This window comes from Homalodisca vitripennis, chromosome 5 (genome assembly GCF_021130785.1).
Source record: "Homalodisca vitripennis isolate AUS2020 chromosome 5, UT_GWSS_2.1, whole genome shotgun sequence".
NCBI lineage: Eukaryota > Metazoa > Arthropoda > Insecta > Hemiptera > Cicadellidae > Homalodisca > Homalodisca vitripennis.
The window spans coordinates 32,312,461-32,336,331 of record NC_060211.1 but is presented as its reverse complement, the minus strand read 5'-3'; the positions used below and the strand labels follow the sequence as shown (position 1 = coordinate 32,336,331).

The 23,871-nt window shown below is 34.7% G+C and overlaps 2 protein-coding genes across 2 annotated transcripts in view; both read left to right on the top strand.

Moving 5' to 3' along the window:
• LOC124363406 (mucin-5AC-like) overlaps nucleotides 1-9,039 on the top strand; it is a 161,313-nt gene extending 152,274 nt beyond the window's left edge. Inside the window, 5 exon segments of the mRNA XM_046818656.1 lie at nucleotides 1,103-1,195; nucleotides 2,733-2,873; nucleotides 4,173-4,220; nucleotides 5,582-5,686; nucleotides 7,273-9,039. Of these exon segments, the coding sequence (XP_046674612.1) occupies nucleotides 1,103-1,195; nucleotides 2,733-2,873; nucleotides 4,173-4,220; nucleotides 5,582-5,686; nucleotides 7,273-7,359 (474 nt within the window). The 3' untranslated portion in view covers nucleotides 7,360-9,039.
• An 8,729-nt stretch (nucleotides 9,040-17,768) lies between these two features.
• The window catches only part of LOC124361954 (cyclin-dependent kinase 5 activator 1), a 60,370-nt gene continuing 54,267 nt past the window's right edge, over nucleotides 17,769-23,871 (top strand). The window contains exon 1 of the mRNA XM_046816040.1: nucleotides 17,769-19,006. Coding sequence (XP_046671996.1) covers nucleotides 18,284-19,006 — 723 coding nt within the window. The 5' untranslated portion in view covers nucleotides 17,769-18,283. The remainder of the gene's footprint in view (nucleotides 19,007-23,871) is intronic.

Below are 23,871 nucleotides of genomic sequence, written 5' to 3'. Positions count from 1 at the left end.
TCACTGATTTTAAATTTGCTAAAGATTTTGCTTATGGTGAATATTTTCAGTAAGATACAAAAAATGTATTACTTCTATAACTTATAGGCAAACTAGTATTAAATAGCTTGCAGGTACAAAAAGCCGACATAGCCATTGTTGAAAGTAAAGCATGCTGGTAACAATTTATTGATCTTCTTAACGTTTTTTAACCTTAATTTACGTAGTACTGATGAAATAATAGTTAAATACTAAAACAATATTTATTTTTAAACTCCCCATCTAATTGAATGCTGTGTTTTTGCCTGTAGTAAAGACACCGAATCCATCTAAGGTGTGTATTTAAAGAATTTATTTATACTAATCACCGATTGTTTTACATTTTTACAAATTTTATCATTATGGAAATTTCTTACGGTGAATTCAGTAAAATAATCTTCACTTCCTTTTGTGTAAATAAAGATTTTAATGTTGTTAGATGAAATCTTCACCTAATAGAATGTTAAAAATGTCCTGATTCATTCTGCTTAGTCCTGATCTGTGCCTAGACACTGGTAGTTAAGAACTATAGATGAGCCGCATTGAAAGCGACCTGCGCAAAGATTTCTTGCGCACAGGGGGGGGGAGGAGGAGCAGGAGCTTGACCAGGCCTACTTTCATTGCTTGATCTATTTCTTGCTGGTGCTTTGCTTCTCTGTGTTTGTGTTTTAGAGCATCACGCTATGTTTTGTTATTCTCGTTGTTACATAATAACAAATATTATTATTTATGTTAAGAATAGTGCATTGCATCTATTTAATATGTTAGTATAATTAAGAAGTATTTAAGCAAATTAAAGTGTTAACAGCTGTTATTATTACTAGGTTTGTTAAACAGTTGTTATGTAACACATACTCTACGAGTGCTAAAATGGCGACTGAGGATTGTATGTTAAGAAATGTGGAGTGGAAAGTGGGTCCACACTTCTCCCTCTCCATATCTTTCTCTCTCTCACTCCCTCCCCGCACTGTTCACTTAATAGGTCGCTTTCAAAGCGGCTCATCTATAGCATAATCTCATGGACTGAGTTGAGGTATTATACCTATTCTCTTTTGAAACCATAAACCATTTATAACTGTGACAGCTGACGCCAGAGGAGGAGCAGGTGCTGACGGCTCTCTTGGCTGCGCCGCAACCCACCTCCGGCATCAGTGTGAGGGATCAGCTCCTCTTGGCTGTGAGTACATCTTCAGTTGGAACATTTTCAATAAGATGGTTTTGAAACACTATATGAAAAGACAAAAATATTATAGATTTAATTATTTTCAATTAACTGAAAGGAATGAATATTTTAAGAAAGAACATTTTTAATTAAAACCCTTTAAAATATGGCATTGTATCGTATGGTATAATGTATAGTTTATATATATATATATATATATATATATATATATATATAGTTACCAATCGGTTATAGTTTCTTGCAATATTTCTCACAGGTCTGAAAATGTCAACGGACTCTTATAGGTATAAAATAAAACAAAACACGTTTCTTAACTTCGAATACTTAATATTTCGTCATTTTTCAGTGACATTATAACGAATATTCCCCTTCCTATCTGTCTGAACGCTTTCCTTTCATTTCTGAAACAAGCAATTGGAATACTCGACGTGGAGCCTCTCTGTTATCTATTCCTGTTCATAGATCCTCTATTTACAGTAAATCATTCACAGTCTCTGCTTGTCGACTCTGGAATAATCTCCCGGATCATATCAGAGTTATTCGTAGTCGGGAACGGTTTCGGGGGGTGCTTAGGGACCATCTGTTTTGGGCCTCGTCGGGTTGACGATATCGTGGCATAGGGTATGGGACGATGGTTTTGTATGAATGGTGATGGATGAATGTCTGTTAATTTCCTTGTAAGTTTTATTCTATTTATTTATTTTTAGTTTCATAGAGAACCTTTATTTCATTTTATTACTTTATATAAATAGAGATTATAATTTTTGATTGTAAAATGGTAATGTAAACTGTATTGTGGCTCTTGTTTTACAGTAATAGTAGAGTTTATTAATTTATGGTTAGGTGTAAGAGAGGACTTAATAGTCCTAACCTCGCCAATTGAATATGTTTTACGTTGTATTCAATAAAGACATTTTTCATTTCATTTCATTATCAAAAGCTTGTATAAATAAAATATAAACAAATATAAGAATGAAGGTTATAAACACATTGCAAATAACAAAAACATATGGTATCGAAAATATGTAACTTTTTTTAAACACAGAGATAGATAAAAATGTTTGAATAATTTATTTAAATTAACTGTGCCTCAGATTTAATCCAACAACTGGTGATTTTGATTAAAGAGCCATTATGTTTGCTTGTTCATATCTTCTTAGCAATAATTTTGTGTATTTTTTATTTTCATAATTTTGAAACTTCTTGATGCCAATTAGAGAGAAGCAATTTTCAAAAGTTTGATTGTGTTGGACAGCATGTGCAGACACGTGTCTAAGTAAATTTTGATGTCGAACATCGGCACGAAGACTATCAAATATTTTTATAAATATATATATATATATATATATATATATATACAATTGGTACAAAACCAATCAACAACCTATTTCTTTAGTCTCAAAAAATACTATCTTAATATTTTCATCTGTAGTTCTAGCTTGTAAAGATGTTTTAATTAAATATGAATTACTCATCTTAATTTATATCTGATCTTAATTATTTTTCATATGTTCCATTTCTTTTTCCATAGGAGCTTCTGGCAGCAGGCAACAATGGGGGAGCATCGATATCGACAACCAAGAGACCTCGAAAGAAGAAGAAGAGACCCACAACTCCAGCCCCGCCTCCTCCCATATCTCCTTTGGCTGCTCTGTTTGGACAGGGAGGAAGGGTAAGTCTTTATTCAAAATCTTCCAAATCTCTAGTTTTATTTAGTACACTGCCTAATATGATTTTGAGTGAATTTTCATAATACTTTTTTATTTTCCACCAAACATAGCCCCCAGAAGTTAAAACAACCATAATTTGAAAATTGATATTTATTTATGTCTGGGCTTATAATTTACATTAGGGGATAACTTACGTATAATACCAGCTTGTGAACTTAACTGTCATAATTTCTCTACTGATGCTTAGACTAAGTCATTAGCCAGTATCAACCAACAACCAGTTTCAAGGTTGTGGCTAATTGTATTTACGCTAAACTTTTATCTAAACTATTACACAACATAAATAAAAAAACCACACTTTTTAAAAAACATTGAAAAATTTAAAACTTCTTTTATTTTTACAATTAAAAAGAAATTAGGTATTTATAAGGTTTCCAGTTGATTGCCATAAAAGGTTTTTTGAATTATATAACATTGAATCATTACAATTGAATATTTTTACAAACGTAATTTCTAAGTTATTGCAATCCAACAGTCTACAGTTTTTAGAAACCACTGATAGGTTCTTTAATATCTAAATCTTTAATGTTTTAAGAGCATGGAGTTTCTAAATTTTGTGAAAGGATTACAATAACTTGCCAACCATTTATAAAGCAACCATATCATTAGTGAATGTTTTACAAAATAATCTTGAAAACTAATAATTTTCAATTTTGTTATTTTGAGATGACATTTAGCCATAAATATATACATATCTTCCAACTGCACATGAAGGGATATATTTGTTTGTTGTACTTTATAGCCTATTTACAGGTTGTAGAAATATAAATTATGTACTTTTAAGAATACTCCTATCATTTTCCAAGTAACGGTAAGTAAGATTGTTTAGTTTACTTATACACAGATCTATTATATTATATCTGATTTTAAATTGACTGTAAAATGAGCGTTAAAGGTCCTGAGAAAACTACTTGATTTGAGAGAAACAGACTGGAAAGATACGTTAAATTCTATTTTAAGATGAACAAATATGTTGAATTAAAGATTTGTACAACTATTTCCAAAATAATACTTATGATAAAACAACAGCTTTCTTTATTTAGATTAACCTTTGATGGTATATTTCAGTTCTTCTCTTAAGTTGGCATTTTACCCCTACAAGTTTCTTTTGACAGGTGAAAACACAATGTTTAGATGTCAATAAATAATTTAAGTTATTTCTTAAGTAATGATTGTGTTATAAGTAATAATGTATCAAATATAAACTTGATGTTAATATATTCTATATTCAATACTTTCAGGGTGGAGGCTTATTTGGTTCTGGGGCAGTTCCTGAGGCTGCAGAAGGAGTAAGTATAAGTTGGAAATGTAATTAAGCAAATTTATCTAATAACATTTAATAATTTTATTCTAATTTTTGAGCATTTTAACACATCCACTGTGTGGATTTGAAATGTGATCATACCTGTATACTCATTGACTGAAAAGTTTAATGAATAATTAATATTTGCATTTTTGACCACTGTTCAACTTTTCCTAAAAATTCAAGAAAACCAATCAGATAATTGGGAGATGCCATTTGATCACTGTTTTGTTCAGTTGTGGATTTAAGACAAAGTTAGGGGTAAGTATCAGAGCTCTGGAATAGAGGGGTCTGCGGACCCTCGCCTGGAAAGAATAATTTGTGACCTCTCTCACAAATCTGCCACTCATAATGTTGCGTAACCAAAGCAGTAAATAAATGATTTTGGATTTACCCAAATCAACCAACCAGTCCATGTATGATGCTTAACTCGGCTGCTCCTCCATTATATTTTTACTCCTATTTATAAATTTAATAACCCTTAAAGGTGTCATAAGACTTATTTTTATTTAAATGCTTATGCTTGTAGCCCTACATCTATTTGGTTGTTAAGTGTGGGATTGGCAGTACCTTAATTGGTGAAACTTATCACATGGTTATAACCTCAAATTATTACCGCAAGTTTTAAATACACTTTGTAATGCAAGACTACAATTTGAGTTGTTGGCTTTTATTGCAGTTTGCAGCTACGGACTATTAGTTGCAAAATTATAAACCAAAGAGAATTTTTATTTTGCCCTCCATAAACTCACTGTTTGCAATTTAAAAGCTTTCCTAATAATTTGGAGCAAATAAGTTCCAGAAGTCCAACTGTTCATACAAAACGAGCATTAAAAATGTAGTAAACATGATATGCCACTTCTGTACATTACGGATGTATCCATATTTCCAAATTGTATCGTGCTGTATTTCAAAGCTTTTGTTAAATAGTGAAAGAAAGAAATTGCTGTAATATGAGCATTCATCCGTATTGTATGGATGTCGGTTTTGGAAGGATTAATAAGGTTTTCATAATTTCCATTAACAGGTTTTTAAAATTTAAACATTAAAATTGGTATCTACTCTCTCTTGTGTTAAATGAACGCACTGCGCTCCAAGTGTGCAAGAGTTAATCTGTAAAATGTCACTTACTACAGTCAAATAATCACCAGATTCAGACAGTCAAGACAAAAAGAATTATTCCAAGTGTTTTTGTTAATTCACAAGCTTTATTTTGAAGTTTATTTCTTGGAAATGTTTGAAAAGTGACTCATGGAATCAACTCAGGATACAGCTATATATTTGATGTTAGAAAACTAGCATGAACTTATATTTTTCAAAAAGTTGAAAGTGGTGATGGTTGTGCAGGACGACCAGTCTGGAGACTACCAGAGGCCTCAGGGTGGGCTGCTGGTGAATGCTGCTATCAATATCACCAGGGCAGTCTCCCAGTTCATGGGTTTGGTCCTGCAGGTACAGTACTAGCTCATCTTTTAGTGGACATAGTGTATGAACATTGTAATTACCATTTCCATTATTACATGATTGCTAATGAATGAATCATCCACACTGGCTAGAAAGTGGACTGAGGTTCAGAATTATTGTATTGTAATCTGAAACTGTAATCTGGGGCAATAATAAGATAAGACCTGGTGTTATCAATGAATACTCCAGTTATAGTAAACAACATTTATTAATTGTATTTTCCCAGAAATTTGTCATTTTCAATTACCTTTTTATGAATTTATTTATTTTTTTATCAGCTATACATGATTGTTATTTTTCTGTAGTTCGTGGTTTTATATTGATTTTCTAGATAACACATTGTGTGCCATAAAATGCATAGGCATAACAAGATTCAATGAATTAACATTTTTCTCTTAAATCTTAGGTAATAAGCAAAGTTTTATATTCTAGTTCTACATGCTATTATAGTGTGGTTTTATTAACTTTAACTTATAACAGAAACAATTTAACAGATTTACGATAAATTTTTTAGTAGGATTTTCAGTACTTTGGTATTATACGGAGGCACTCTGTCCCTACCTGGTACTTATTAGTATGCGATATAAGTAGGTAAATACATATGTACGTATTATAAATTTAAAAAGTTAAAGTTAACCGTTAAGTGCGCTTACCGTATCTAAGCTTCTTTTTAAGTGCTATCTTGATGGATGTTTTCCATCTTTCACCAAAAGAGTGGGGTGGTGCCGAAGGTGTCACCGAAGCCCACACTGAAGGCCAGGGGCATTTCCGGTTGGTACTTTTCCGATGTCAGATATGTTGGATGATCTGGCACATGATCTTAGGTTGGGAACATACGTATTGGAAATGCACCTGGCCATCAGTACGAGCTTCAGTGGCATCTTCCCCCCACTTCTGGCAAAAAGTAGAACCTACTTCCCTTGAGGTAGTACCTAAATTGAAGTTCAGATCACGCGAGCACATGTAAAGGTTAACTTTAACTTTGGTACTACTAGTAACATATTTGTGATAACTTAATCTATAACTACTTGTGTTATGTAATAACATGTAGTAGAGAGCGACACAATAGCCTTCGTATATACCAAATCACCTTTATAAATTCAATAAAAGTAAAACTGCGTTCTTAAGCAATGCAAATGGCACTTGCCTCCCAAACAAGAAGCTGCTTACAACAAACTTGTTTTTATCTAAAGCCTCTATTCTTGTTAATTTAAATTGTTACTTTGTTATAAGCTTCAGAATTGTATGATGTCTTTTGTTATGATTTTCAAAATTTTTATTTTATGTTATTGTCTCATCGGTTATTGTTATTTGAGATTTTATTGTTATTTATATTGTAGTTTGACATGATAGAATATTACTTGAACAATGAGGATCTGCCAGGGTCCAACACACTGTCATTTTTGTTGTCTGCTTCCTTTTTTTGGATTTCATGAACTGTGTATCACTTTTGTTTGTAGGATTATTATATTTATAATTGTTGACGAGACCTACTGTAATTTTGGTAATTTCTTAATGATCAATAAATACCTTATCTTAAGGTCTTTAAAATGTTATTTCTTGTTTGTTACCAGGGGGCTGCTCAAAGCTTCCAGAGTTTCCTGGCAGCCAGGACCCGTAACTTTGCAGAGTACTTTGCACGAGGAGGAGCCATCAGCTGAGTGAGTCGCAGCGCAGGTGACCTCAACAGACTAGTCAGTCTCCCGACGGGGGCTATGTGGGGCCGCAGCATGTGTTTGACTCTCCCAACTTAAAAACATGTTGTGGACTCTTTCGGCGGAGCAGATTCCATTAACATTCTGGTGCTCATGAGGAAACAGTAATAAGTCAACCGATAGGAAATATTTGAAAAAACATTTAATTTAATCTCACATTTTCAACACTTAACCTAAGCAAGTCTGATAAATAATGTTTTTACATATTTTTATTTGCTGAACTACATGTGCCATTGTAATTACCATGAAAATCAGGTTCCATATAAAAATAGAGTAAGTGATACACAGCGTTGTTATAGGATTTCAAAGAACTCTACCTGGGTTGTGAATTTTGCTCTATCGAATATGTTTAGCACAAAAGTATAATTGTGTTATATTTAGCAGTAATAAGTTAGGCTGTAATTTGATTTGGCTTCTTTTCACACTCTTAGAAAAGAAATAGTATGTTATGGATACTGTGATAGATTTTTAATTTTGTTTATTTTTAAGCGGGGTATTCAAAAGTATTTAGTGTAAGCTGTTGTACTCCAAGCTTAAATGTGTATATCAATCAAAATTGGACTGTAAATATAATCTACCTATAAGAACTTACAAAAGTTTTAAATTACCTGTAAAACTTCAAAATATTATTTTCAAGAAAATTAGTTACAATATTAATTAATGTATAAGATGTTTTTAGTCAGTTAGTAGTGTTATTATTGTGTTATATATATATATTATGAAAGTTCTAACGAATCCAAGTTTACCATCAATGAATCAATGTGCAGTTAGGCAATTCTTTCTGTTCAAACAGCAGAATTTGTAGAGCAATATTAAGTAACATATATTATTTAATAAATAATGTTTAAATCCTACAATTAAAATCTATTACTTATATTTCATTTGAGGTAAAATCTGTTGTATATATGATGGCATTACAAGAATTTTCTAATATCATTAGGTGTTTGTTTTGCTCAAAAAATTAAAGCATTTCAAGGAAAAATTATTAATATACAACTAGCATCCTATTTTTGGACTTTGTGTTTTTTTATATTTATAAAGGCTTTTATATAAAATTACACTATACATAGAATCAAAATCGTTACTTTTTCAAATTAATTTGTCAGTAATACATAATTTTATAGAGTTAATATGATATTATTAATGTATTTTAAGGAATAAACTCATTCGTTCAATTCCATTATGCAATGCAAAACTGAAATTAAAAGAGTGTAAACTTTTTTTCAACCATGTTTGGATTTACTTCAAATTATTTCGCTTTCTTCCTATTTAATAAATTAAAATTTAGTAATAAAATTTGTGAGGGGATAAATGACTATTGTGAAATATTATAAAAATATTAATCTGCAAAATTGAAACATTTCATGTTTTCTATGTTTAATGTTTTGTTTTGATTATATTTCACCCTGAAAGTTCAAATAATTTAGTGATAATACAGACTTATTAAATTAAATTGTTCCATGTATTATATAAATTGTAGCAAATTTTTATTTTTAATTTTATACTTTGTGTTTGTAAATTTCTTTAAACACTTTTAGGATATAGCGTTATGTAAATAGACTTTGTGAATATAGATGTAACAAAATGGTTTTGTATATAAATTAGTAATAAAGCAATATAAACAAGCTTTATTATTTTTATTGAATTTCCTAACTCATTATACATTTTTTCAGATCCTTATCCTGATACAGCCATTTTAAACACTGAATAACCACATTTACTTGTGCGTTTGATTATTGATAATTCCTGAGTCAATGTTTAATTATTAAAAAACGATCATTTTAGTGTCAATATTTACAGTTAATATTTCTTTGATTCTCTTATGAAATGCTTCATATCGAAGTCGAACTATCATTGTTTATATTATATGCATGAGCGTAATAAGTAGTCACCACAACTTTTCTTTGATAATTAAAATAAATCTTAACAATCTTAACAAAATTGTTTAATGCCTTCAACACTTGTTATTAATTTTGGAATTCATGTTTTTAAAGATGACACTTTTTTAAGATGACACTGTCATTACAATAGCCAACAAAAGTAGTCAAGAACTTTCTGAAAACCTAATCACCACTTTAAACACAACTACACAGTACTGCTACTCAAAAAATTTGGTATTAAACAATAGTAAAACTGTCCAAATAAATTTTTCTACAAAACACAAAAACACAAATTTTCCAACCCCCAACCTAGAACCAAAAAATCAAACAAAATACCTTGGTATACTAATTGATGAACACTTAACCTGGAAACCACACATCGAACAGTTTTGAAAAAACTAAGCACCAGCATCTATGTAATACGCAGAATAAAACAACAAATCAGCAGCAAAGATTCAGCTAAAATTGCTTACTTTTTATTGTTTGAGTCACATCTCAGATACGGCATAGCTGTGTGGGGAGGTGCTACCAAATGCAACATGGAGAGAGTCCTCAAACAGCAAAAGCGAGCAATAAGATGCCTAGCAGGACTCCAGTTTCAAGAAAGCTGCCGTGAAGCATTCAAACAACTAAAAATCCTCACCATAGTAAACCTCTACATTCAAGAAGTGATCCTGCATGCTGTCAACTCAGGACGAACCAGAAACAGAGACTTCCACCAGCATCACACTCGTAATGCTTTAAACTTTACTCTTCCAGTCCACCACCTGAGTCTCTCTGAAAAGAAGCCGTCATACAAAGGAGCTCTTTACTTCAATAAACTTCCAGAACCTCTAAGAAAAGAACCACCAAAACGTTTTAAAAATGCACTGACCAACTGGCTACAAGAAAGACCATTTTATTCAGAAAATGAATTCTTAAATAATTTAATTTAAATAGAAATATGATCTATACTATATGATGCAATGTACTATTCTCAACTAAATATGTCAATAAAGAATTTGTCTATTGTCTAAACATTTTTCCCAACATTGTTTTTTTTGTAAAATACTTAAAGCATGTTTAGATAATACTGATTTCTTTTTTATTCTTATTATTATAAGTATGGTTTCTACAATGACTATTAAATCTGAATTGTTCTTTAGTTCGGTGAAATTATTTTTAACCACCTTCCTTCTTAGATTGTCAGAATAAAAAAATCAAGAAAATTGAGAGTAGTTATGCGTCATAATATACATATGATACGTGGTAAATCAAATTCTGGATGTGTGGGCCACATTCTTCAGGAACGTAGGGAGCTGTTCAAAAACTTCCTAACTATGGGTAATCAGGGTAGGGAAGTTCAATATTTCAATATTTGTCACCAATATTGGAAGTTCAATATTTGTCTCCAATTGAATTAACAAGAATATATACTACAAAGTATATATGCATTTATTGTGCCGGTTGTCATGTATTTTAATCTTGCATGTGATAAAAATTGTCACAGAACACTCATGGTTAAGTGCTATGAAACAGTAGGCAATGTTTGTAATGTATTTGTTGGCCTGACTGTATCAAGAGCAGCTATTTTACACTGATGAGGAATGTTGTAAATCTAATACATCTCCAAAGAAAGAAAAGATTTGTGAGTAACCTGATGATCAGGAACCTGATTGTGTTGAGTACAGAGTTCTCGGTATAATTCAGATGATTAGAGGAACAATCTACTCTTAGCAGCACTGTAGAGTTCTTCGAGGTAACTACAGGTATATGCATCTTTCTAGATAAAAGTTAGCAGAAGAGCTGCAGAAACTGTGTGGTGTCACATATACGTTCAACAATAGAAGGTTTTGCAGATGAGTGATGAATTAAAGGGGTCTGTAGATAAGTTTCAGCAAACATTCATTACTTTACTCTCTCGTTACTACATGGAATGGTAAAAGGTAACGAATGTCTTATTTCACTATGTGAAAGTTTGGGCTACTAAGAAACCCTCTCTGATACTTAACACGGGGTGCCAATGGCTGTTGACTTCCGAACCACCAGCAATGGCCTGGCAGGTGAACTGCTTGTAAGGACAGTATCGCTCAGCGGTCACCCATCCAAGCAGCAGCCACGCTCGACGTTGCTTGATTCTATTATCTCGCCATAACTGCTGTTCCCATTACACTGCGCCATTTGCGTATAAAATGTAAATGGGTTTCAAAACTGTCACCACACTTCTCATAAAAATGGGATATACACTTTTATTTGTTCCCAACACTACAACATTTGTATAGTACCTGGTAGAATCTACCCTTGAGTCAGTAGCGTAGCCAGAAATTTCGTTCGGAGGGGGGCCGAAACCGGGGATCCGGGGGACATTTTGTGTGTTATTTGCCAATGAAGTCACTGATAAAAGGAAAATACCAAAAATATGGGGCTTTAGTAACTACGCCTTATAGAAAGTGGAAAGATGTAATAGGCAAATTAAACTTTCACAGCAACTCTAGTACCACAACATTTTCTTGTATAGCTACAGAAACTTTACAAAGTTCGATTCTGGCCGAGTAGAAGGCACCAAAGTGATGTTGGATTCACTGGATAAGAAAGAAAAAGAACAAAACAGAGCTTCAGTCAAGCGTATAATTGACTCAACTATATTCTGTGGAGAAAATGAAATACCCCTTCGAGGACCCTGGGCCACTGACGGCCGAAACCCCTTTAGAAAAGGAGGGAAATTTTCGAGCGTTGCTCGGGTACAGATCAAACTAACGATCGAAAAATGCATCGGAAAAACTCTACTGATTAGAAGTTCGGCCACTTTCACTGATTGAGGTATTTATGAATGAGTTATAATAACGATTTTTTTGTATCATTACACTGTAGACGAGTATATAATTATCGGAAAAAATCACTTTCGGTCGGAAATAAAATACACCTGAAAAACTCTAATGATTAGAACTTCAACTACTTCGGACTTCGGTTATTGAGGTAAACGTGATATTTTTGATTGAGTTAGGACGACGATTCTTTGTTATCATTAAACTGTACTCGACTACCTATATAATTATCGAGAAAAAAATCACTTCCGGTCGGTAAATACCGAAGAAAAGCTCTCTACTGATTCGTTTTAAACGATTTTGGATTTCACTGGTTGAGTGGTTGAGGTAAAAGTAGTACTTATAATTATGTTAGGACATTGATTTTAGAGATTAATTCAACGCCGACTAATAAATATATAATATAATATTGATCAGCTTAACACCAACCTCGAATGGCAAACGTTTGAATGCGGCTGTTCTGTGCGGATGTAACCGAAGGTTGTCCCTGCCTCTTGTCCCGTATTGATGGACGTCCCTGCCCCGGACCAACTCGCACTTAAATCGGCAGTATAGGGCGACATCGAAGATGTAGAGACAGGGCAAAGTTAGCAATCCAAGCTCCCTAAAGGCATCTCTGCATGAATTTCGGAATTTCGATTTTTGAAATGATGCGGACAGCTTTCTTTTGACTTCTAAATACTCGCTCAAATTTGTATTTAGAACAGCTGCCCCATAGCCTCAACTCGTACGTTAGATAGGGGTGTACAAGGCCGAAGTAGGCCATTTTTAGTACATCCCGGGAGCAAAACTTTGAAAGGTTCCGTGGAGCATAAATGCCTGAAGAAACCTTTGAGCAGGTACTTTCAATGTGATCGTCCCAAGTCAGACTTCGATCAAGGTACATTCCGAGGAACTTGGTGGAATCAGTTTCCTCTATGAGGACATCGTCCGCCATCACAGCAGCGCGATCCTCAATCTCTCTTTGCCGCAAACAGAAATTTAGTGCATTTGATTTGGAGTCGTTGGTCCTCAGATTTAATTTAGAAAAAAACTGAATACATGAATTCAGTTCTAAAAAGGAAATGATTTCTAATTCATGTTTTGTTGGAGCTTTAATGCAGAGCGTTGTATCGTCAGCATACTGGACCATTTTCCCTCTCAGGAGCGATGAGTTCAGCCTGCTGACGTACACAAGGAACAAGACTGGTCCAAGTATAGATCCTTGTGGAACTTCATAGGAAAAAAGTCGCTAATTTAAAGTGATTTAATTGTTTTTTTTTCTCGATAATTATATATGTATTAGTCGGCGTTGAATTAATACCTAAAATCACCGTCCTAACATAATTCTACCACTTTTACCTCAACTACTCTACCAATGAAATCCAAAATCGTCAAAACTTGAATCTGTAGAGAGCTTTTCTTCGGTATTTACCGACCGGAAGTGATTTTTTTCTCGATAATTCTATAGGTACAGTGTACAGTTTAATAATAACAAAAATCGTCGTCCTAACTCATTCGAAAACACCACGTTTACATGAATCACTGAAGTCCAAATTGCAGTAGAGTTTTTCAAGTGTATTTTCCGACCGAAAGTGATTTTTTTAGATGATTATATACATGTTTACAGTTTAATGGCACCTAAAATCAACGTCGTAACTTAATTCTAAGCAGTCATTTTACGTCCCCAAGACGAATTTGAACGAAGTGGTCGCTAATTTAAACTGTTCGCCGTGTTACGGTTCAGGTTACTTTCCGACGTCACGTGACCGCGCCCTATAGAAATACCGTTATTACACTACACTATCCGAAAGGCCGAGCCCAAAAGTATCGTTTGATACTTTATTATTTAAACGAAAGGACAATTATATTTTTAACAACGGTCACTTCAATCAATTAAATCAATCAATTTAATGTTTGTAGACAAGAGTAATGATAACTGTCCTTTTTTCTCCTGCTCCATGTTTTATTTTTTAATATGTCTTAAAATTTCGGGGGGGGTCGGACCCTCTGGACCCCCCCTTTGCTACGCCACTGCCTTGAGTCAAGCAACGTCGTCAAACCACTGTGCCATAAGCAACCTTTACTTATTTACAGAAAGGATAAAACACATAAATCCTTCTGAAAACTACCCGTCACGAGGCATAGAGCGAGCATCTCTAGCGAATTCTGTCTCCTGATCCTAGTTACTATTAAATGAGACACTATCGGTTTTGATTTCTTTCCCTTTTTTGTTTCGTTTTACGTTCTCAGAAATGTAAAACAATAAAAAATACAAAATTACGTTGCTGAGCTAGATTAGTAACTAAACATAAAACATATTATATACATGCACCGCGTATTTGGAAGGCACTAATTTGGACCCCTCCCCCACAAACCATACCGTCTCACGTCGTAATGTTTCTTGTCTTGTACGGTCTGTGTCCCCTAATATATTAGGAGGCAACTCTTAAACTAAGCTGGGGTGTAAATTTACTACACCTTTTGGAACAATTTGAAAACTGTAAGTCGACTCAGAGGCGGGTTTGAAGATTTGCCGCCCCTGGGTTATCCACAATTAGCTGCCTTCGCCCTCCCCCTGGATCTGAAGATTTGCCGCCCCTGGGCTATCCACAATTTGCCGTCCTCCTCCCCCCACCCCAACAAACATGTAAGCTTACCTTGGTACAATAAGCTATACCGCGGTGGGTCGACGCAACGTCGCGTCGGCGGCGCGAGGCGGCCATGCTAATCTTGTAATAAAACTCAAATAAAATAGATTGAATTGTCAACATTGAAGTTACACTTCTTATAGTTGCAGTTATTGTTTTTACCATGAAATAGGAGGATGTCACAACATTTATCAAGTGGCAAATTACTAAAAATCATTAAAAGAATGCAGAAAAATGTCTGTTGGATTAAGAACAAACAAATTTAAGAAGATATATTTAGGAATTACAATACAATAACTTGACTCTGATTTTTATAATACTTAGATGTAGGATTTAGGTTATCTGAAATTTATTATTTTGTAATTTGCACACATTTGATTAAAAACTTACTATATAATAAAATGGAAACGGGAGAAAATTAAATTCTGGATGAGAATGAATTGAGTAGTAGTTGTTATAATTTGAAATGAAACTATTAAATATTTCGAATGCAATGTAAATTAAACACACAACACAAATCAAAAGGTCAGCCAAGTAGATAAAAGAGGCGTATTTTCCTAATTTTCTTACCAAATACGTTATACACAAATTTTCCTAAGCATTAAATCGTATAAAAATAATAAATATTAATTACAAATAGTATATAAAAGAGATACATATATTCCTACCAGATACGATCTACCCAATTATTGTAACAAATTCCCCAAACATCGCATTATAAAAGAAACTCCTTAAACTAACGTTTTCTTATTTTGCACAACTTTGCATGATTATAGTTCCATAGTATAATAGTGATTGAGAAAACGATACACACATAACCTATAAACTCAGTGTAAAACCCCAACTCAAACTCAACTGATTTCGGAACAGCGCGGCGGCGGCGCATGGCGCATGATGGTTGGTACCGCGCGGATCACATAGTGGGGGAGGAGGCGGCAACCTAACCTGACGGCGCCGGCGGGCTCGGCAACTTCAAACGATGCCTTCAAGTCCCAGAGGCCCAGAGCTATCGGCTGACTACTTGCGGGCGAATACTGTCGCGTCCCGGAACATACCATATTTCATTAATGTTAGGACTATGAAATAAATGGATTATATTAAGGGAATGATTGTTTAAACAATTCCAATTTACAAATTGTTAAGTTTACACATTTATTACAAGTAATTTTTTCACATACTTTTAACTTTTGGAATAATTTATTTTTTTACCAAAATTTGCCGTCCTCTGAATCCTGTCGTCGGGCTATAGGCCATATGTAAATCCAGCCCAGAGTCGACTGTGGCTAGACTGTGAAGTACTCGTCCTATCTGTCCAGGAATCGAGAGACAATCTGGATTGTATAAGAACACAACCTAGTTTTTCGCCGAATCAAGTATAATTGCCCTGTAGAAAGAAATCGATCATCAACTGAGTTACTTGTGGTGGAGTCTAAATAGGGCGGTATTGACGGGGTTAAAAGTATTAAACGAAAATTCTTTCTAAGATATTTTTAGCTTTGACACACTTAAGACCGCCAGGCACGAGAAGTCGAGAACAAAAGGTAAATAAACGTCAGACAACCATAGTCCATTGAGTGGTTGAAAACGTCGACTTTCAGTACTTGTCTTTATCGCGTTGGCAAACGATGATAAAACAATTTCTATAATAACTCTAAGGCTCTATAGTAAGTCACAGAAAATAGCGTTTGTATGATAATTGTAATTTGCTTCAACATATTGAAAATGTAAGCTTCACAGTGTAACTAATAAACTTAAAGAGCGCTAAATTGTGATCTAAAAATAGGTCACTAACAATAATAACCCACTGATTTTTAAATGAGGGATTTTTGAACATGATTTATTTGTTACTGTGACGCAAGCAATTGTGAGGAATCCTTCTACTATTCAGCTTTTCAGATTTAAAATGCTCATTATTTCTCACAGAGACAGGAAATACTGTTTTGCAAACATGATTTCATTCTGTTTTTATTGATCACAGAAGAAGCTGCCTTATTTATAAAGGTTGAGAAAAATTACTTTTCTATTCTTCCCCATGTCCTTTTCGAAAAAAACTTGCAACGTGAGAGAATACATTTTATTTTTATTTTTGTCTACAAGTACTCTATAATATAGAGTACTTGTAGACAAAAATATGATTATACAAAAGACAATTATGATTAGATATATATATAGACAAAACATTATATGACAGCAGAAACTCAAGGTTGGGACGGAGAGCTTTCGTATACTGTAACTAAAAGAATGTAGAATTAAAAAGCATGATTAAAATACTATAATATTTATAAATAGTTTATAAATATTATCAAATAATGCAGGAAACTGTAGAACTTTAAACAAACGTTTCATTTTCCTAGTTTGTGTTGTTCCAAAAAGTTGTCTGTTCGTTTTGTTGAATATTAACACGGTTACACAAGCGTATATAGCTTGTAACAAGCAAATTTCTTGCTATGTCCGTATTATTAAAATATTTCATTAACAAACACCAAATGGAAACTAACGCAATGTTTTCCAATTTTATATAACACAATGTCAACTGAGCTTACACTAAAAAAGTAATAACATTTTGATGAGTTATTTTTAGTTTTACTTGTTGAGAAAACTATCGGGAACTTTCAGGTTATTTTTTATTCTTATTTGGCTGCATTTTGGGAGGAAGAGCTGTACAGTCCAGCTTCTGTCTTACTAAACCTTTGGCTATAATATCCAGATTTGTTTGAGTGCCTAATTCAAAACGTGTGAACCCCTGGGAATACTAGAAAACTATTACAAAAAATCATAGGGGGTTAGTGTAGACCCCCCAAAGCGTTGTTTATCGGCTCTGGATTGACGGGTGAATGGGGGGCTACTGGCAGGTGAATGATTTAGCGAAGGAACTCGCAGAGAGCGGCTTCAGCAGTGTGTAGGAGTATCGACCCGAGGTGCCAGTGAGCGCGCAGGTCCTTATCGACCAGTTGTCATGGCAACCGCGGCAGTCGCGGCACTGGGGATGTCGTTCCGGCGATGAACCGTTCATTGCGGTGCTAGCGGTGTCGGGGAAACAGCTCCTTTGATTATCGAACTCTGTTCGTATAGATGTCACGTTAGTAAGAACATAATCAGTCCGTTACGTTCCATCACGTCACACTGCGTCGCTTTTGGACCCAAGGTGCACATGCGAATATGTTCGTTTAATTTTAGGAGGATAAATATGCGTTGATGTGAGAATGAGTGCCGTGGTAAAATCTGATTTTTATGTACCAAAATATAAAATTACCATAACATCGTAATTAATTTCTTAAAATTACCTCGATGATCGTAAAGTGTCTATATATTGTGGTGCCCTCCAACACTTGTCAATAATTTAATATTCTCACTGGGTGAGATTTCACAAGTTGTTTCTGAACATTTTACCGTATTCGGAGGCAAACAGTTCCCCTGTATCGACTCCCGGGAAGGTTTCGTTCTTGCAGAACCGTTCGCTCCGGAGACAGAGTGAGTCAGACGAGCCCGAGCCACCGCGGAGTGACGACCGCCACTGTGACTGACCGGAGGATGGACTGGAGACAGTGAGTACACCATGGGGACAGTGTTGAGTTTCAGCCCGCGAGAACGTCGCCCCGTATACACGACCACCGCCAGCCACTGTACTACGGGACCCGGGCCGGACTACACCCTCAACAACTTCAGCTACGAGCAACTCAACAACGCCAAGAACCGCGAGCAGAAAACCATGAGCGCCTCCGTGGTCGTGGGCAACAACAACATCAACAATGAGAACGCCCGGATCATCTCCGAGAAGAACGCTCTGGAGAAGAACTTCAAGAAGCACTCGCTCTTCATAAACGCGCTCAGTTGGAAGAGGTTCTCCACCGCGAACAACAACAAGAAGAAGCTGGACAACAAGAACAAGAACTTGACCACTTTCCGGCAACCACTGGTCGACAACATCAACCCCATAGTGGTCGACAAGAACAAGAATATCCAGAATATATCGTGCTACTACCCGCCGGTAAACTCCATCCCCTCGTCCGCCAGCCTAGACCTCGTCCGTGCCAACAACACCAACAACAACCACAACAATGTCAGTGACAAGTTGGCGCCTAAGGCACAGCTACTACCCGCGCCGGCACAGCAGTTGGCGCCCAAGAAGACTGTGATCCAAGCGTCCACTTCGGAGCTCCTGAAATGTCTCGGGATCTACCTCCACACCAAGTGCTACCGCCTGAAGGACTTCCAGGCCGGAGACGCTGTCATGTGGCTCAGGACTGTGGACAGGAGCTTGCTCTTGCAAGGATGGCAGGTCAGTCCACAACCTTAAGTGTGCATCCTTAACTTTAAGTCTAATAACCTTCCTAATTGGCCATTTTGAGCAAGGTGAGTCTAAATAAATATTTCAGCCCAATTCAAGTACCCTGTGGAAGACAATACGATGACGCGATGGTATTTGTTTAAAATCGGTTGTGTCATTTCACTCAAAGTCCGCTTTGTGCGTTTACGGTTTTCGATAAGCTCTTGCACAACAATAGACACTAACTTCTTACCCTTGACTGACTTCACTAAAATGTTTCTTTGTTTTCCATCACTGTGTTATGTAAAGTATAATATGGTACAAGGAAAAATATTGTTCCCTAAAATTCCGTCCAGAGAAAAATATTATTATCACGGTTATGTGGTAAAATATACAAAAATACACAGCATGCTCGTATATTTGTATTTACATTTTTGTGATATAACACATTACTGTCTAAAATTATAGAATTAAATTTCTCTTAATAACGTTTACCGTCAAAAGTTAGATGTTTAAAAAATAATCTTCTATGCATGTGTATCCTTTATTATTAAAGATCTATTAAGGATTATCAAATTGGATACCTAAAAATATCATTGCATTATTTGTAAAGCTGAGTAATAATTGGCTTAGTTAAAATATAACAGCAATACCATAAAACTAATAAATGAAACTATAAATAATAATAAGCAACATTCCAAGTGAAATATGAAGCTAAAAAGTAAAGGACACGTAATATGAAATATTAAGTAAAAATAGAATATCAATACCATTCAAGTAATAAATAAGCTGTAAGTATTAGGAAGCAACATGAAAAAAGGCAAAAAAGTTAAATACAAAAAAATGTGCAGTTTATGTTAGAGTTTCTATGATAACAATCACCATTATAAAAGAGTAATGAAAATGTAATCCACAACACGCCCTTGTTTCATTGATTTATTTACGTGTCTCATGTATTGTTTCTTTTCTAAAATCTATATCCAAAATGTTAATTTGGGGTAGACTGCGTTATAAACAAATAAATAAAATAAAAATACCTTTTTATTATCAAAGCGTTTGTAAGATACATCTGTTTTGCAGAACAACTGTTGTCAATAACCTAAACTACCATGTTATGCAATGTGTGACGGTAGATTGACGTTTTAGTACAGTTGTTGTTTTAGTATAGTGTATAAAATTATATAATTTGAACTTCATCTTATTGTATGAGTAATTTGCGACTCTCCTATAGAGAGGTCACGGCTTCGATTACCGTGGGAAAGCAATACAAATTTGCAAATTGGTCTGGACCGTTTTCCCTTAAGCCATTCAGTATAATCAGCTAAACGCCGTTGGCGTAGAAATTACTTTCCAAGAATAGGGCAAAATACAAATCATAAAGCCTTGCCAATTATTTACTAACGCCCTTGAAGCTACCACTATGTAGTAATATAGAAATACATAAACAATAACGCATTTCATTCTTGAGAATGTCTTTTGGACTGACATGCAGGAAATCATAAAGAAAATAAATATTACATCCCTCTGGCAGACAAAAGAAAAATGGTGCTACCTCAATGATAGTGTCTTCAAGGACGCTCAGCTAAACCCATCAATGGACAAATACCATCATAGAACTCGTTCTTGTCTACGTAGAAATTAATTTTAATTCAAAATTTAAAATAGATGAACACTTTCTCGAGATATGTTACCACATGATTCATTCACATTTTTCACTGAATTGGGTTTCACAGCAGTGAGTAAACAATAAATATCTACCACACCAAGTGATAATCTAATATTCCTGGTAGATAGGCTACATGTTCAAATGTCATATGGTTATACTCAGTTTGTTTACAAATTTATTATTCTGCAGTTATCTTGTTGACGTCATTGTTATCCATTAGGCGAGTGTAAAAATGATCACTAAGGATCAGCCAAATCCCATACATACACTATCATCGAATTCAGAGAGCCTATAGAGAAATTACGTTTCGTGCAATATTTCTGGTTTATAGGTCGGTTCGTTCTTGACATATCGTGCGGACAGATAGATGAAATTTTTTCGGCTCTTCGCTAACGCTCAGTCAACTTATTGACTGACACTAATACTTACAGCTTAGTGTAAGGTAATTATTTACTTAGCTTTGGACACTGCAAGCAACATAAAGAAAAAGCGATGAGAAAGGAACGACTACAATAAAACAACGGAAAACGTTAGGATAATTATATTCCAAACATTATCTTGCAACGTTGACACATCAAAGTACATTTTTCCACTATTAGCCCAGCCCATTGTGTTTAATAAGGGCTCAAAGTGGAAAGTTCTGGTTCGATTGTGTTTTGTTTATTTTATGCATTCCAGCTAATATGTATTTTTTTTACACAACAAACGTGATTAGCTATTTCTGAGTTTTCGTTTATTATATAAAAAATCAGAATTTTAAGCAGAACGAAGTCCTTTATTTAAATAAAGAGCGTGCAATTTTCTGCAATGTACGTTTTTATAGTTTTTTTTTTTTTTAACCTGTATTGTAACGATTAGACGTGTCGAATATTTTTCAAGTAATCATTTTTTTATAGGATGATCTATTTTGCCAAAAACGATGTGACCGTTATTGTGACCTTATATTAATCTGTATGTTGATTTTCGAAAGACTAAGTTACTTATAGTAGCGTTATTCAAATATTTATCTTTTTATGTTTTGTAATTTTTACATTATTAATTATTAGTTAAAAATAATGAAATTTTTCCTCTATAGTAGTTGTATTTGCGCGATGACTGTAAGAAAATTAAATGAATAATTATAAGTCCCTGCACGCACCATGTTGTGGTGCATGGAAATGTATGTTGTACTGTTTGTATATATTTTTTGAATAAAGATCTTGGGAATTGTGGGAATATAAGGCAAAATTGGATGGCTAAAAGAAAAACCTGTATTTAGTTCTGCAATATTTCAAGTGAGTATTCACTTAGACGTATATCGTCATAACAAAATGTACCTATACAATTGATTTTTGGCCGTTTTTTTATTTTGCAGGCATACATTGGTTTTCAACTGTCAGGGTGGGGGGGGGGATTATATCGCGGAAAGACTTGTACACGTTCGTTCGGTCACATGACTCACCGCCATTGTGGTCAGTACTCACTTGCGTTCGTTCCCGTCGCCATACTACTATCATAGTGTGAGGTCATTGTTTGTTTAGTAATGCATTGTATAAAACTGTTGTCAAGGAAACACCATCGTTAGATAACCTAAGATACAAGTGCTTACCTGAAATATCCATACGAACATCAGCTGTGTAGTTGATGTTCCTGACTCCAACGGAACCTGCAACGTAGCAAAGTATCCTAATGTGTATTTTCAGATTCAAGATTGGCTTCGAAATCAAAAATCTTGAACAAGTAGCTGGAAAAAACTGTTTTATACTCACACCAACACTTTTGCTACCAGCAAAAAGACGCACTCCTTGAAACTTATTGTCTGCGAAATGCAAGAAGACGTAACAAACGAACTGCAGTTGTAGTTATATATTTTTTTTAATATTTGTCAATAAAAAAGGCTTATGCGGATGGTTTTAAACTGTTACATACTATAAGGAACCTTAAGGAAAAGTCACAAAAGAGAATAATCGTACTTTTTCTGAAGATCTATGAATTTTGGCGAATTTTCAATCCTCGGGCGATGAATATCTCTTTGTTGTAAAGACAAAATAATAATAAATAGAAAACATTACGTTCTTTGGCGCCTTGAAAAGAGGATTGTAATATTTTGCCGACATAATTGTTGTTGGAAAATGCCATATTCGTGATCAGCAATCCCGATTACATATCACAAGTTAAAAAAACAATTACACCAGAACTTACCACTATACAGGTAGTCTATACCGAAATGGTTATGATGGCGAATGGACAACGACGAGTAGAACCCTTTCATCGCTGTAACCGCCTCCTCACCCACCCACCAGGCACGTCAATGTAGACTGCACAACAAATTCAAAACGGGCAATATAACCAGGGCCCGGGCCCTCAAGGGGCCCCGGCCAGGCCCCGCAATACGTGTACGGAGTGGCGGGACATAAACGGGGCCCGGCCGAATATCTTTTCCGGGGCCCGCGAAAGCTGAGTACGGCCCTGCATGTAGGTTCTACAAAAAAACTGTAAAGACATAAATTGTAGGAAATGTTATACTCTTTATTTAATTTAAGTACTTTGTTCCGGTCAAAATACTTCGATGGTAATCCAAAACCTATAAAGAATCACGTTTTTTGTGTATTTTCCGACATACTTTTTGTTTCAAAACATCAGATTCGAGTTCAGCGACAGCGAAAACATAAAACACACAAACACAATTTACCAGAAATTTCCACTTACATGCAGTAATTGACGAGGCTATATAGCAAGACTTACCAGTGTAACAGCTCACTATCATCCTACTGGCTAATAATACCTGACCAATTAAATTTTCAAGCAAATTTACCGCTAAAAAATAATGTCCAACGTGACTTTGACTCTAACAATCACCATTTAAAAATCGTTTATAATTTAATAAAATTATCAATCACCATTTAAAATTGTTTACGATTTAACAAAATTATTTCTAAAACAAATTAACTGTGGGGACAAATCTTTTAGCGTTCCGAATAAGCTTGGAAAAGTTATAAACTATCCAAACCTGAGTTTGCTTAAATAGAAATGACGCCTCATGCAAAATGTCAAGTCTATAGGTCAGGTCGTTCTCAAAATATCTTGCGGACAGCCAAATACTGTATGTATCTATGTACTATATGCATCTTCTGACAGACAGAAATTAAATGTTTCCATACCCTCGAGCGATTCGCAGACTTCGATAACGCTCAGGACTAATGTTAAGGCGTACTAACCAAAAATAAAATCA